The sequence below is a fragment of the Ambystoma mexicanum genome, chromosome 1p, assembly GCF_040938575.1.
Source record: "Ambystoma mexicanum isolate Mex_15411 chromosome 1p, UKY_AmexF1_1, whole genome shotgun sequence".
NCBI lineage: Eukaryota > Metazoa > Chordata > Amphibia > Caudata > Ambystomatidae > Ambystoma > Ambystoma mexicanum.
The window spans coordinates 835,008,733-835,025,024 of NC_090921.1; the positions used below are offsets into that span (position 1 = coordinate 835,008,733).

The 16,292-nt window shown below is 48.8% G+C and overlaps 1 protein-coding gene across 3 annotated transcripts in view; it reads left to right on the top strand.

Annotated features, from left to right (window-relative positions):
• Positions 1 to 16,292, top strand: part of NUDT17 (nudix hydrolase 17) — a 556,736-nt gene that overhangs the window by 278,564 nt on the left and 261,880 nt on the right. For all 3 annotated transcript variants that reach the window (XM_069652793.1, XM_069652794.1, XM_069652795.1), the window contains one exon: positions 8,650 to 8,742. In XM_069652793.1, the coding sequence (XP_069508894.1) occupies positions 8,650 to 8,742 (93 nt within the window). The remainder of the gene's footprint in view (positions 1 to 8,649; positions 8,743 to 16,292) is intronic.

Genomic DNA, 16,292 nt, shown 5'->3' on the forward strand with positions numbered 1-16,292 from the left:
AAGATTTTGGTGTCCAAATTCATCAGTGAGAGGGGCCTATATGATCCACACTCGTTAGTGGGTTTACCGGGTTTGAGCAGGACCGTGATGGTGGGTTCGCGCAGCGAAGGGGGAAGAGTGCCCAGCCGAAGTGACTCGTTCCAAACCTCAAGCAGCTTGGGAGCCGAGATGGCCACATGCTCCTGGTAGAACTCAGCTGTCAGCCCGTCGGGACCAGGTGCTTTTCCTTTAGGGAATTTAGATATAGCCTCAACTATTTCATCCAGCAGGATGGGGGAATCCAATTGGTTCCTGGTGACGGGGGAGACGATAGTCATGGGGATCTGTTCGAGGAGGTTGCGTATTTGGGACTCACTGTGCTCGGGGGGTTGGGTGTACAGCTCTGAGTAAAAGTCTGTGAAGACCTCCAGAATATGTTGGTCAGACCACCTTTCTGACCCCAGGCTGTCCTTGATGCAAGTTATCTGGGTTTGGCCCCACTCACCCCTGGCCAACGTAGCCAGTGTCCTGCCAGGTCTGTCCCCCTCTCCATACCTACGAGCCGCCTGTGGGCGACTGAAGTATTGGACTTCCCTGGTGGCTTGTTCATTGAAAAATTGGAGTTCCTTGCTGATCTGGGATAGAGTCACGGGGTCGATAGATGTAGGATGAGCGCTCTCAAGTTCGCATAATTTGGCTTCAGAGCGGGCAAGGGCAGCCCTAATGGCCTTGAGGGTTCCCGCCTCCCTAGATATGGACATTCCCCTGATGAAGACTTTGAAAGCTTCCCACCGGACCCCTGTAGAGGTAGATTGAGGGGTATTAAGTTCAAAGTAGGACTGGATGTCGGACAATATATCAGCCTTAAATACTATGTCCTGTAAGGCCAAGGACTTGAAACGCCAAGAGTTAATTGTAGGGGCGGGCACGCCCAAGTCTATAGATAGTCGGATCGGTGAGTGGTCCGACAGGGTGCACGCCAATATTTGAGTTTCCAACACCCTCCCCAGCAAAGAACTAGACAGGAAGAACATATCAATTCTGGAGGAGCTGTCATGCACCGAGGAAGTATATTCCTGCGTCTGCGGGTGCATTACCCGCCAGGGGTCTCGAATGTCAAGGGCAATGCTATGTGCAAGGAGCTTGCGTGCTGCATTGGAAAGGAGTCTGGGGGCCGTGCCAGTTCTGTCAAGTGTGGTATCTAAGATAAAGTTCTTGTCCCCCCCCCCAAATGATCTGCACCCCTACGTATCCCAGGAGTATGGAAGCAATCCGGTCAATAAAGTCGGGAGAGTCCACATTGGGGCCATACGTATTAACCAGTAAATAGTCCCTGTTCGCTATTGCGCAGTGTAGGATAATGTACCTTCCCGCTGGATCGATGTAGCTCTTGTGGAGTACAAACTTAAGTGACCTGTGGATCATTGTCAATACCCCTCTGGCGCGGGTCGAATAAGCCGTGAAGTGCCTGTGTGGACCCCATGCAGGTGTGATGCACCTAGCTAGCGGCCCCCCACAGTGTGTTTCTTGCAATAGTAATATCTTGCAACCATGTCTGTTGGCGTGGGCTATGATTTTGCGCGCCTTGGTGTAGTTACTTAAACCCCGGATATTCAAGGACATCACTGTTGTGGACATTACAGGAGACTAAGGTACATCCCACAACCGCTGTAGAAGCTTACACGGTGAATGAAGGGAGCCCCCACGAGGGTGCCCCGATGTCGTGCGCTTTGCCAAACCGCCCCTGACATTTACAATATTGTTACCCCAGACTCCAACCATACCACCCCCCCCCGGATGCACGTGCCAACAACTAACCCGACCATCACCAGGAAGTAAGGGTCGGTGGGCGAAATCCAACAGGCATATGCCCTTTCCAGGGCCCAACTGGGGCCAACTAGCAGTAGCATCCAATAAAACATAAACATTGCAATTGCAGTGAGGTGCGCTATTGCCGTGTGGACGGCTACTTAAACATTGCGTAAGACAGCATAAGCTGTCAAATAACAGGTTCCTGCGGAATACGGAGTCTTTGTAGGGTCCCAACGCTAGTCTCCAACACCCAAGCCGGGCCACGGCCCGTAAGTAATTTAAGGGTACCCAGACCGCATGGTTGATGATAGAAAATTGCCATTGACCCATGCACATTGAAGGATTACCAGTCAGGTGAAGCAGTGACAGACTTAGCTACATCTGGTCAGTCAGCGCCGGCGTGATCAGGCACCGGATTGCGGAGTGGTATGTGAGCCTCGATGAATTTTGCCGCTTCATCCGGGACAGTGAAAAAGTATAGTTTATTATTGCGAGTAATTTTGAGACGTGCCGGGAACAATCTGGCATACGGGACATTGCGTTCTCTAAGCAGTTTCTTAACCCCAAGGAATTGGCGCTGCTCCTGCTGCACCGCAATTGAAAAGTCCGGGAAGATCCTGATGGTGTGGGACTCATGGCGCAAGTCTCCCCTCTCACGGGCCAGCCGGAGGATAAGGTCTCTGTCCCGATATTTGAGGATCCTGGCAATGATGGGCCTTGGGATATCCCCAGGCTTGGGCCGCGGAGACAGGGCCCTGTGCGCACGCTCGACAGTAAAGTACGGTGAGAGATTCGGGTTGCCTAGTAGATCCTTGAATAGAGCTTCGACGGCGTCTTCCATGCGGCCCCTAAGTGCGTTCTCAGGGACCCCGATTATACATAGGTTATTCCTACGGGAGCGCGATTCTAGGTCGTCACACTTGGCTCTCACACTTTTCATGTTGAGCGACAGGGAGGCGACGGTATTCTGCAGCACATGAATCTCGTCCTCGTTTGTGGATATCCTACTTTCGGCCTCGGTAATTCTGGTGCCTGCCTGGTCCACTCGGGTTTTAAGAGAAGCAACATTGGCGTTAATGTCGTCCAATTTTTCGTGGAACGAGGCAAAGTTCTTGGCCATGGATTCCATAAGTGTGGTCAGATCGGGGGTTCTCGCCCCAGAGGGAGTGTCACTTTCAGGGTCCTCCTGCAAGGACGATGCGTGTCCCATCTCCTCCCTCGGGACTGATTTGGCAAATTTATCCATGGTTCCCCTCCCAGAGACCCCCTTGGTTTTATTCGGCATTGTGGATAGAAACACAGAGATGGCAGATGGCCGCTGGGGCAGACTACGGAGTGGAGGGATCCAAACAGTGAAAAACCAAGGGTGCCGCACCAGTGGCCCCCCGAAGACCCGGCTCCGCGTGGCAGAGCGTGCAGATGCGGTAGGTAGAAAAGGCAGCCCAGGCAGATTATAGAAGCAGTGGGGTCGGGGAGGCTGCAGGAGAGTAGGAAGCCAAGGCCGTGTAGGAGTCGACAGGAAAGGGCAACCAGCCCTAGTGAGCGAGCGGCTCCCTGATAATGAAGCCGGACAGTTGTTTTATAGAGGTCCCCCTCCAATCATGTCAGAGAATACTGAGTAGAAGCCGCTTGCCAGGTGGCCCCGGTGGAATGGGAATGTGCAGGCTCGGAACCCCACCGGGCCCGAGACACGGCGGCCCCCAGTAGCCCGTATATGGTGCGGTCCGGGCCCCCAGTATGGAAAGCGTTGCAGCAGCTTGCGGCCAGAGATCCAGGTCTTCCGGGGGTGCAGGCCGCTCAGATGACACGCAGGGCAGAGTGAGAGGGCCAGGATTCACAGGAGCAGGCAGACAAGTAGCCCGGTGCACCCCCCCAGCTCTTCACCTCCTTAGTCCAGTAATGTGAGCCACACAAGCTCAGGGTAGCCAGGCTCCAGCCAGCCGCCTAAACGAGATGAGCGCTCTGGCGCTGTATGCAAGGGGAGAAGTGGCAGGCGAGGTCCCAGTCCGGTCGCCACGCCGGGACGAGCGCTCCGGCTCTGATAGCAGGGGAGAGGTGGGGTCGCCCCCCAGCAGGCCGCGTGTTGTCAAGGCGGTCAGGCTCCAGCGCAGCCGCCGCACAGAAACGAGCACTCCGGCGCCGACTGTGGAGGTGGAGGCGAGAGCACGCGGGTCCCGGCAGCGGACCTCCGCTCGATGGTGTCCTCAGGGGAGCTGCCGCGCCTGGCGGCCAGAGGCCCCCCCGGGCAGGCAGTCGAGGCCGCGCGCACCGGCCCCGCGCCCCGCGGCCAATGAAGGAGGGCAGGGGGAGGGAAGCCAGGCGCCCGCCAAGGCCCGGCGCGCCAACCGCCAGCAGGCCCAGAAAACCCGTTCGCAGGCTTCCCGGGGCCGATTTGGGTCGGGATTGCAGCAAGATTGCCAGAAGAGAAGGGGCAACAGCTCCACCAAGGATAAGGCAGTGCAGGCAAAAGGAACCGCAGTTGATGACGGATTTCAGCCGGAGCCACACGGAGCTCAAGAGCTAGGCAGCCATCTTGGGCTGCTCCACAGCACCACCGGATCATTCACACTCTTGTCTCACAGCTCAGTCGCTTTTAAAATCCTGCGCGGGCCAGCTGTATTTGTTTGGCCGAATGACATCTTAAGAAAACCTAGACTGCTCACTCTGCTTCTACCGAGTGATCCTCTGACTCTCCATGATCATCTTCTACACAGTACCCATGTTCCACTCCAATGAAAGATACTTAGTATTCTTTTGTATTTCAGGTTTGCTAAGTATATTAACATGGCTGATCTTGCAACAGAGTACATTGGCACGAACTGGGAAGAAGAGTTTGGCTTGGGAAATGTCTAATAAAGTGGAGGAATACTGCGTTCTCTGGGAAGGTCTTCCCTAATCCCATAAGGGGCTTCCTCCTGTAAGCGATCCTCCCGGTTCACCACCCCCTGGGGGACTGTTGTACTCTGGATGCACTGCCCTTGCCCCATGGGAAAGGTCTCCCCTAGGGATGAAGTGACGAAATCCTCAGATTCGTCACAGCCCATAGGATTCAGAAACCTCTGGAGTGGTTTCTGAATAAATCTGGGTACAGACAGTGAGTTTACATACCTGTTTTTTTACCCCCATCCCTCATTAGGAGTCAACGGGTGCAAAGTCCAACCTTACCTCTTCCTTTCATGGTTGTGATCAGTGCTGTTCTGACCAAGGATCATCACCCGGGCTTCCACTAAGTGGGTGTGATTTGCTAGAGGACTTTGAAAGAACTTTGCATCCTCTGTTGTTAATATTCTGGAACACTTACACCTACATGTTGGCTTTGCCAACACTTGTTCTGCTTCTATAAGAAACTCCTCATTCCCTACAAATGGCCACCTTTGAGAGTTGCGACTGTTAGGGCCCTTGGCCTCATTCTCTTTAGTAGGGAAGGACTTTTTAAGTGCTAGGGCCATCTATTACAAGGCATTCTATTATTGTTTAACTGTATTCTAATTACTAACCTGTTCTACCTTCTAACTGGTTCTATTCTTCACTGACTTTACTGCATACAGTTTGCTAGTGTTCTTACTCGAATCGTCTTGGTGCTCTTTAGCAAGATCAGCCTGTGCTAAATATATACATATGCATAGTGTACATTACTTACCTTTTATTTCACTGCAAAGAGCTTGTTTTAAAGCCTAATAAATATAACTGTTTTTATAAAAACCTTTTTACTGGCATTTCAGTAATACAAGCAAACAGACTGCTCTGCTTAACCCAGAGAAGCCACTGCCATACATACATATTGAAGCATCTCTACCTGACCGTTCTAATGATCAGTTCACTACAAGTCCTCTTTGCTTGCTGCAGTGCTTCTTCCTGGGACAGTCCTCTTCCTCCGGACCGCAAAGTACTCTGCTGTACTGCACCCCCGCCCTGCCAAACCCCAACAAATAAGCAAACCACCCACTGTGCACGCATCCCCTGTGCCCCTCCCACCCGCCCTCTAAACCCCCGCCCTCTAGACCCCAGCCCGCCAATCATGCAACCCTGCTCCATCATCATCATCCCTTGCTTTGCTTGCTTGGTCTATTGCAACCTAAGCTTCATGGGGGCAGGTCATCCAAACGTGCAAACGTCCTTTGGACCAGTGCGTTCCTTTCAGCTGTGTCATCACTGGCTTCATTGTTCCCTCCCTGCTGCTCTATACCACACCACAGTCTCTGCCTCAGCCCATGTTTTCAGATGGCCCCCCACCCCACCATGCTTCCACCTGGGGCCCCTCCGCTGATGTCCATGCCATGGCAATCTGACGTTTAACCAGGACACAAATGAGGTCTTTCATTTTAACTATAGGAGTCTCAGTGCGCCTTCGCTTGAACAGCCCTAGTAAGGCTGCTTCCGGTGGCCACTCTTGCATATTTATCCCCGCCGTCTGGACTTTGTCTGCTATGTCCCGCCAGAACTTGACAACCACCAGGCACAACCAGAACATGTGCAGTATGTCTGCCTTATCATCCGCGCACCTCAGTCATTTCTGCTCCCCTGCTCCCGGGAATAGTGAAATGGCACTTAGTGTCATATATGCCCTGTGGGTGACCTGCAGCTGTACTAGCTTGAATCTGGCATTTCTTGACACTCTCCTCGTGTACAACAATACTCTTGCACATTCCCTGTCTGTAAAGGCGCACCCCACGTCCCCTTTCTACTTGGCCCTCGCCCAGAGTTCTGGTTTACTCAATGCGTACAGTATTAATTCATAAAGCCTGGAGATCACTGGCCGCCCTCCGCTAAGTCATATATTGTGTCCAGCATGTCGTCCCCAATAAGTCCTGTTCTTGCTACCGACCACCTGCTCACAATCAGCCTGGTCACCCTGTGGTATGTGGAACTGCCCACCTGGAATACCATACTTCTCTGTCAAGTCTGCTAGGCTCTGCAGTACACCGTCCTGGCTCAAATCCCCCAATGTAATTATCCTGTATGGTTCCCAGTGTTGCCGGATAGTGTGAACCTCTTCGCCCGTTCTGCCACAGACCGCAGACAGGGGTATATTTTCAGAGTACGGATCCCGTCCTCCCACCAACTTCCACATTCTTTGCCACAGTACTCGTCCCAGTGTCACCAGCCCTGGCACCTCTGAGCCCTTCCGCCTCCGCTTAGAACGCTTCCTTTAAATAGTATGGTTTGACCCCTTCCCTAAGCAGCCTTGTATCTAATGACTCATCCTCAGCCAACCAATTCATAATGAACTGCAGCTGTCCAGCTAGGTAGTATGCCACCCTAATCCCCCCTCATTCTTCTAGTTCCTATGCAGCACGTCCAGTGACATTCGTCACCTTTTGCCGCCCCAAACAAACTCCTGCACTGTAGAGTCCAGTTTGCGAAAGAACTCTCTAGAGATCTCGTAGGGCACATTTACAAAGTGATACAATAGGTGTGGTAGCGCCACGCAGCCCATCACTCACAGAGGGAGTTTCTGCCCGAATGACATTGATTTCTCAACTCCATGGAGTGCTTTCAGCATGTTTGCTTCATGTTCTTACCTTGGTTCGTGGTATATGTTCACACCCCTTATAAATATAACTATATTTGTATGTGTGTTGTCTCACTTAAATTATTAATAGGCCTCTATGTGCATCTCATTCACCCCTCCTCCCCCACTCTCTAGGGCTTACTGCTCCAAGTCATTTACCTTGTAGAGTTTGGCTAGACTTTAGTCTCTCTTCCTGTTCACGGAATAGGGCGACCTCTAGGAATCTGCTCACAGGGTTAATTTTGAAAATCCATCTAAACTCAAATCAACATGCCTTTGTTGATGTTGGCCTGAAAATTGGCCCTCGTCTCCATAATAAAGCCATGTAAGAATTTAGGGAGATGTTTTCACATTTTGTGGATACAGTAGGCAAGGATTTTGTCAGCATTGGCCACGGGAAAATAAAAAGAAAACTTTTTGTAGTTCTTCTTTTCAGTATATTGCAATAGGTTTTCTGTGGAAGAAAACGACACCAGATTTGTAGGCCACCCTGTGGTGCCATGACCATTAAGAACGTCACTGGAGGGGGTGGGAGGAGAACGAAAATGTCCACCACCATTTAGGAGTGAGGATGCTGACAGATTTCTGTGGGAGCTTTAAGCCGATCAGTTCAAATGATCAATTCCAACTGTCTACAAGGGAGAATATGATCCAAATCTCCGGTCTTAGCAGAAAGAATACCCTCCACGAGACCCCGCAACATGTCCAAATAGTACAGAATTGAGTACATAAACATTGCCTTGAATGGTGCCTTAGTTAGGAGAAGAGGAGGAAGTGGTGTCAAGCTGTCTCAGCTACATGAGCATTTCCCTGATTCAGTGTGAATTGTTAGTCATGAATAAACCTCATGGTTACAGAACCTATAAAAACAAAGTTACACTCAAGTTAGCCATTTGTTGTCTTTTTGGTTTTGTACCCGTGGTGATTCCTGCTGGCTGCAAATCCAAAAAGAGGAACCCATCAAAGGTAATCGAGCTGCAGAATTCCGTATCATGCCTGGGGTGTTAAGGCCCTAAGCACTGAAAGCATGATTAGAACAGGCCAACTTAGGAGGACTGTTATTGGCAGGATGGGCATCATTTTAGGTTAGTTACTAAATGCATACACAGATGACAGTGGCCTTGCAAGGGAGCAGCTAGTCTGACTGGGAAGTAAAAAAGAAAGGATTGGTATCAAATTCATAGGTAAGACAATGTTCTACGAGCGGTACACAAGAAAAGAACAGCAGCACAAGAAAATAAGTAATGCACTTGAAGAAAGCATACACAGGAAGGGGCTCTGCAAATAAGTAACATTTTTGGAATCACTACTAACACTTGTTTCATAGATCCACTTTTTATCAACAGGTTCTTGACGCAGGACTCAGAGAGCTCAAGGAAGAAACAGGCTTGCAACTAAAGGATGGAGAGTTCACTTGGAGGATGATGGGTCTTTGGGAGGTAAGTCTGCATACTTGAGATTACAGCTGTTAGGAAAGATTTCGTGTTTTTGTGCACCTTTCCTTCCATAGATTTCTACTGGACCCAATGTATTCTGCTTGTTTAGAAGCCTTTCTTATCTTTTGGAGGGCAGTAAAGCCTTCTGCTTTACTTCCCTTGCCTGTTTTGCTCATTCTCATTGGGAATGTGACTAGTCCAGCCCCTAACACTGTCATTACTGAGAGACTGTATGCCTGTTTATGATTAATTTATGTTTACAATTGCACCCATCACCTTACAGTGAAGTGTAGTTAGTTAGAAATACTTTATATCCTTCTAGCATTTTATATAATGGCTTTTTGGTTAATTTGACAATGTGCCTAAGACAAGCTGGTGATGACTGTGTGATTTCTATCATTTTCATGTTCTTTTACTCTTGGACTTTTACATTTACTGCGAGTGGCTAGTACCCTAAAATGGCCATGCCATGTGATACTTTGTTTGTTCTTTGGCCATATTTCGTTAGGCCTTCTCCGGTCAGGAAATGCCTTCTATAACAATAACTTTCTGGGAAAAGCTGTGGCTTTCTCAGACTATGGGCTGTTTGTGTGTATGAGCCAGAGGAGGGCGCTGTAACTGTCTAGTCCGAATTCACAAACTCTGGCTCCTTATTCACTATTGCTGGGCAGATGTGGTGGCCAGTGCTTGCCCAGGATTGGACAACCTATGGCTGTTTTAATGGTGCAGATCTTTACCATTGTTGGGCTTGTGCATGCTCCCAGCCTGAATCTTGAATAAAAGGGAGACTCCTGCAACTGTTCTTCAGATCAACATTAGAGCAAAGACTTCTACGGAGAGAATCTGCCCACTGACAACCCCTGCAGCTGACTAGTTTCAACTCCAGAGAGGTATCGGGTAATAATGTTGCCATGAAAAAAAATTCATTAATTATGCACCCTCCAGGCTATCAAACACTTTCTCCAAATATTCTAGGACTGGAGGTAACAATACATAATCATACCCCTCCATGAATATTTGGGGAAATAATTTTGGTAGCCAGGAAAAAGTCGCCAGAACCGGACGACTTTTTCACAGCGACATTATTGCATGGAACCTCCAGAGATTGGCCCAGTAAAGCTCTGCTCTTTTGCCTGACCACAAGAAATCGCTTGTTGGTGCTTTGACGACTGGACTCGTGGGAACAACCAGTCTCGACCCTTACTCAAGGATGCATGCTTTCTGAGTCTTCAGAAGTGTCCCTGGACCAACCGGTGGACTGACCAGCTCTCTCCTGGGCTACCTTACTGCAGCCAGGAAACAGGCACACTGGCTCCCAATCAAAGAGCGAGTACTCTTTAAAGTCCTTGCCATGACGCACAGGTGTATCCACCAAACTGCCCCCCCTTACCTCTCGCAAAGAATTCACCTCACTGCTTCCTCAAGACCTACCAGAACACCCTACACAAACATGCTCACAGTGCCCAGAATCAGGAGACTCAGAGTAGGAGGCGCCAGCTTCCCCTATCTAGCAGCCATGCACTGGAATGCCCTTCCACCACACCTACGAGCAGAAAACTCACACTTGGCAAAGCGCTGAAAATGTGTCTCTTCACCTAAGCACCACCATCCACCTCACCACTGCAAGCATGGACTGATTCCGGAACGATAAGAATATATAAATGTATATATGTATATGACTAACCTGTACTGCTATTTCCTTGTAACTAAGCTCCTCACAAGTAACAGCGCCTCGATGCCCAAGGGCTGTTTGTGCGCTATACAAATGTAAAAAATAAATAAATCAAATAAATAAAGCCGTCATCGTTCTGAGTAGAGCCTTTGAACTTTTCAGATCTTCAGCTTATGCTACAAGTCACCTGCTCCTGCATTGCTAGCGATTTCACTTCAAGGGAAGCTGTGCTGCGGCTACTTTTGTGTTCAGCGCTGTATGATCGCCTGTCGTTGCCTTACTGTGGTGACCTTCGTTGGAACACTGCTTCAGTCCCGTGAGGAACCCCGAGGGGGTATGCACCAGAGAAGTCTTCATCTTTCTTTCTTTTGGGTCTTCAACTGGAAGCTGTCTGGCACTGATTCCTGTGCACTTCAACCTCCTAAAACTAAATCCCGCCACATAAAAGGACCTCTCCCACGACCACTGGGCCTTCCTCGACCGGACAAAGCTCAGAAGATTGTGTGCCCAACGGATTCCGGAACACTTACAGTGGTATCTGGAAGAATCAGTCAGGGAGGTAATTTAACATATATGTGTCTGTCCCTCATGCCCCCGACAGGGTAACATTGGGTGTAAAGTCCTGACCCGCACTCTGTCCTGACCTCTGATGGTGAAACCTGGGTTAAGGGTCCTTTCCTAGGCCCATCCTTGTGAATAGGATTGAGTTGAATACTTACATGAACTATACTAAATACTTATCTAACTTAGAAAACATTCTAAAAGCAGGGCCACAGCCCACTGCATCCTTTCTGAATAGCCCTACCTGAAGAAACTATACTTTGGAACTTGTGACCTTTGGGCATAAGGCCCATACCATCTAAGGGTTGGACTTCAGATTGAGAGAAGTTGTTCTTGTGTTGGTTTTGCCCATTTTCCTTGCATCTGACTACTCACCTGTATTGCACTGGTAATCCATTTATATGCATTTCTATTCTCCTAATATTGAATGTGTATACATGTTTTATATGGTTTTTGATTTACATTACTTACCTGAGAATTGTATTTATTTTATTTATTTGTAGCCCACAAGGCACAGAGGGAGTGAGGGTGAGGGTGGGAAATACATTACAACACAAATATTTACGAGCAGATGGAGGAAGGGACGAAGTGCTAGAAATGTTGAGTGCTACACGGCCTGGGAGGTGTATGTGTGAGGGTGTGAAATGCAAGTGCTGTGGATAGATAGGAGCTGGAGAGAATTGGTGTTGGAGGTCAAGGCCCCGAGAATGCATAAGGGCCAAGGACACCGATTCACCAACTGTGGGATTAGCAGAGGAGAGAAGGAGGGAAGGAGGAGGAAAAGAGGAAAGTCTTAAGGAGCTTCCGGAATTTGAGAAGATCCTGCTCAAGGCGCAGGGAGAGGGGTAATCTGCTTTAGTGTGTTCCTAAAGGCCTAACAAATAATTGTATTTCTATGTACTTACTGACTAACTTGGATTATTGGTGGTATTGTGTGTGGTCTCACTGTTGCCCTATAGCACTCTCACACTTCCTGAGACTAAGCCTTGACTGCTTGTTTACTTACCTTGATTAGGTTTTGGCTAACCTCCCAGTGGCTTCCCTGTTTTTCATAAATAGGGTGACCTCCTGAAATCTTCCCCCAGGGGCTGATTTCAGAAATCCATCTTAACGTTCATCAGCCCCACCCTCTCTCCATTAGGGTTGGTACCACCTGTCCGATGGGTTAAACAGTTATTCAGTTTCTGGGATTTCTAGCAGCCCACATTTTCGTGATTCTGTATCTTTCTTTGCTTAAGGCAAATGTCATCAAGGTCACACGTTGGTCCTTCTGGATTCTTCAACTAGGTACTCCCAATTGGTACCCTGATGTCTCCCTGTGGCTCCAGACATCGGGCAAAGGACCAGCTGTCCGACCACCAGGGTTGTTTAGCTTTCCCCTCAATGTTTCAGCAGTGACGAAGTATCCCATGTGAGCCTAAAGGCAAGGGCTATATTTATCTGCTTTGGCTTAGGTTGCCCCTCAGAATGATCCTTCCTCCACCAAGTTTATAAAGTGCTTTCTAACCCAGGCTGTGAAGGAATGCCCTCTATTTGCTCCAGGCGTTCTAAGGAAGGCATGGTAACAACAGTAAGACAGACACAAGTGACCACAGTTCAAGGGTGTTCATTGAACTTCAAAAAGGGTTTGAAAAATGCCCATCTAATAGTAAATCTACAGATGGGCGCAAGCTACGACCATCAAATAATAATAACGCCGTCCTAATGGTGTCTTGTCAACCTATTGCCAATCCTTACTTCTAAATACAAAAAGTGCTCGAAACAGTGCTACGAAAAACAAAGAAGTGTTCACAAAATGATATGTCAGGATGTTCAGGCCATTGGCCTCCCTTCCCCACGTTTTCAGCACGGGACAAGGTAGTACAGTGGAGTTTAGCACAGTCTCTAGCTCCTCTAGCTCGAGCATACAGTTCAATCATTAACATCAGGGCCTTCTATACTCCAGTCTCTTTGTCTTTTAAAGTCTCTTCTTTCAGAGTGCCTGATGCAATAAACAAACAATAAGTTATTTTCCTCTTTCAGATTTTCCCAAGTACTTAATTTCACAGGCGATTCACTATCCATGCTGGATACCCCTCAGCCGGACTCGGTACATGAACCCCCTCCCCATCAGCTGGGCTCAAATCCTCTTTCAAAACAATATTCAATTTGTCTCCCTCCGCCGGGCTCAGACCAACTTCATCTACTTTGTCACCAACTTTCTTTATGCTATTACTATCAAAGACTTTTGAATGTGCACACGGTCTTGCTTGACCCGTTGCAGGACATCTTCGATTTCACAGTTCTTTATCACTCTTCCCATTTGCCACCTTTCAGTTGGATACCTAACAGAGACTTTCGAATGAGCACACACATGGCGCCAGACCACTCTGTGTAAGGTATTGTATCTTGGCTTCAAAGTTCAATCAGTCATCTGTTTAATTTTGTTTGCGTCGCTTGTGTGGAGAAACCTGAAGGTGTCCCACTCACTAGTCCCCGGGGATCTGTCATCCAGGTGGCCAGGACACAGCCATGGCTATTGGATCCAGTTTCTGGGGGTGGACTAGTGAGGGAGGATCACCTGGATGAGGGGTCCTCGGGGAGTGGAAGTGGGACACCAAAGGGTGAGGTACAGTATCCCCTTCCTTATAATACCTTTTCCCCATCCTGCCCGGTAGGATACTTAGAAACTCTACCCCCGCCCTTTTCCAACACAAACACTTTTTCACATCGTGAATGACAACGGACTAATACCCGAGCCGTTTACCTGACCTGTCCCAACACAAGGGTCAGGCAGAGTCAGGCAATTACCGACAACTACGCACACCTGACTATTCTTTCCCTTCCGCATAGGGATAAAAGGCGGAGCACAAGACCACACTCTGAGCAAGGCCGAACGCACGAGGAAACAGCCATTCCAGGACGGCAGTTCAAACGAAGGAGTAAGGCGGCGAGACCTGAGAGGACGTCAAGGAGGGAGTTGCCCTTTTCAACCCAGACTCGCAGAGCCTCCGATGAAAGATACATAATACAGTGAATAACAGCTGATGCGACGGATGTCTGCGGTACAGGGTACACTCCCGCACTGATAGCCAGGGCGGGTAGACGTGGTTGCCATTGAAGTACCGTCCTTGACTCCAGCGGCAAGAGGAATCGCCAACGAGGGCAACACAGTCGGTGAGTCGCAAGAAACTGATATTCCACCGGCAATGGCAACAGTTAGAAGATAAATAGACAAAATGTTTTTCATAAACAAACTTGGTATCGGAGTCAGAGTGGTCCGGCGCCACATGGGTGCTCAGTCGAAGGTCTCTGGCTGGTACCCCTCTCCTGAAAAAAGAGACTGTGTTGAGAATTTTGAGTAAAAGAAACTGCAAGTAACAAGAGGCCATAGGGAAGGCCTTTATAAGGTGTTAAGGTGGTCATAGAAGGGTCAGGTCAAATCCCTTGTACATTCGAAAGTCCTTGACACTTTACAGAAGCTTTGTTATTGTGAAACTGGCATTTGCACCCGGCTGAGAGGAACGCCATGCGAACTGTGATGATATGAAGCACGCGCTTGCCTTAGGCCAACAGAGTGACCGGGCGAGACATGATCGCCCTTCGGAAGTCTCTGTTTAAAGCTGGCAAAGTGTTAAGGAGGTCTGAGCCCGGACGAGGGGGACCTAATGTGAACAGTGGGCGATTGTTTAAAAAGACATTAAGACTTATGACTATTATAGACAAAGAGAAAAGCTAAGCTAAGTGGCAAATGTGAGCCCGACTGAGGGATGCCCACAAATTCATAGTGATGATAGTACTATGTGAAGCCTGGCTGGGGGCTAAGAGAAAGCATGGCTGGGGGCTGAGACCCGGACTTGGGTAAAGGAGGAACCTAAGGGGTCTAGAATGACTTTCTTGTGAACTGTACTAAAAAATGGCAATGTGAACCCGGCGAAGGGATGCCAGGGGAATGCCAAGGGAAGTGAATCCTGCATGGTGTTAAAACACCGTGAACATTGTGATGACAAGTGTGAACCCGACTGAGGGATGTCCACAGTGAGTGGTTGGTCTGAACCCAACTGAGGAAGACTGACGATTGAAAGAAAGGATTAGAGCCCGGCTGAGGGGGATCCAAGGGTGAAGGCCAATCACCCGACGTAAAGGTTAACAGAAGGAACTTTTATTTTGTTGTTTTGGTGTATCAGGCCCTCTGAAGCAAGAGACTTTGCATGAGAAGAGACTTGGGCACAGAAGGCCCTGATACTGGAAAAGGAACTGTAAGCTTGTGCTGGAAAAGTCCAGTAGTGTGGTGTGCTTGAGAGTCCCCCCTTGTCCCGTGCTAAAACTTGGGGAAGGGAGACCCTGGCCAAAACATCCTGACTCATCATTTTGTGAACACTTCTTTCTTTTCTTGTGAACATTATCCCTCAATCTTTTGTAGCATAGCAGTAAGGATTGGCAATAGGTTGTTTTGGTATAGGCCCTTTTTATTTGACAAGACTCCACTAGGACTGTATTATTATTATTTGATGGTCATAGCTTGCTCCCATCTTAGAGTTAGGGCTATCTTAGGTGTTTATCTCACCCATTTTATAGTTTAATAAACACCCTTGAACTGGGATCACTTGTGTCTGTCTTACTTTGATGCCATGCCTTCCTCACACTTGCCACATACACTGTTCTCTTCAGCTTTCACTATACAATGTTGCCGCTTTGCAACCTTGGCTTCAACACAGACCGGTCTGGTATCAGTCTCCCCAACTCACCGGCTGTATGACTTCACTGGCGCTGCTTTGTTGTAGGAGCCAAGGACAGTACCACAGTGGTAAATGATTCTCCCTGCCTTACTATCGACACAGCAGAGCCTCGGGTACCTCCGATGCACAATGCGGGATTCTTCAGCCTTGATTCCTGGTCTTACGTTTCCTATTCTCGAAGGTTCATGAAATTAACAGTCTTTCGTTGAAAAGGTCAAGGGCACTTCCTCCTTGCAATCCTCTTTGGTTTTGCCGTCTTTCGCCTTGTATTAAATTGCCATCTTGGTACTGCTCCTTCCTCGTGTGCTTTGCCTTTCTCAGAGTGTGCTCTCGTCCTCCCCACATGGAAAAAAAGCGGAAGTGTAATGGGAGTCAGATGTGTGTAATGGTCCATAATTACCTGACCCTGTCTGACCATTGTTTTGGTACATGCCAGGTATGCGGCTCAGTCTGATTTCTCTCGTAGTGAGCTGTCTGTGAGGAAATGTTCGTGTTGGGAAAGGGGGGGATGTGTTCCTAAGTATCTGTCTCACCATCTGGTGTCCCACTCTCACTCCCACTGAAGACCCTTCACCCAGTTGACCTTCCCGCACTGGTCCACC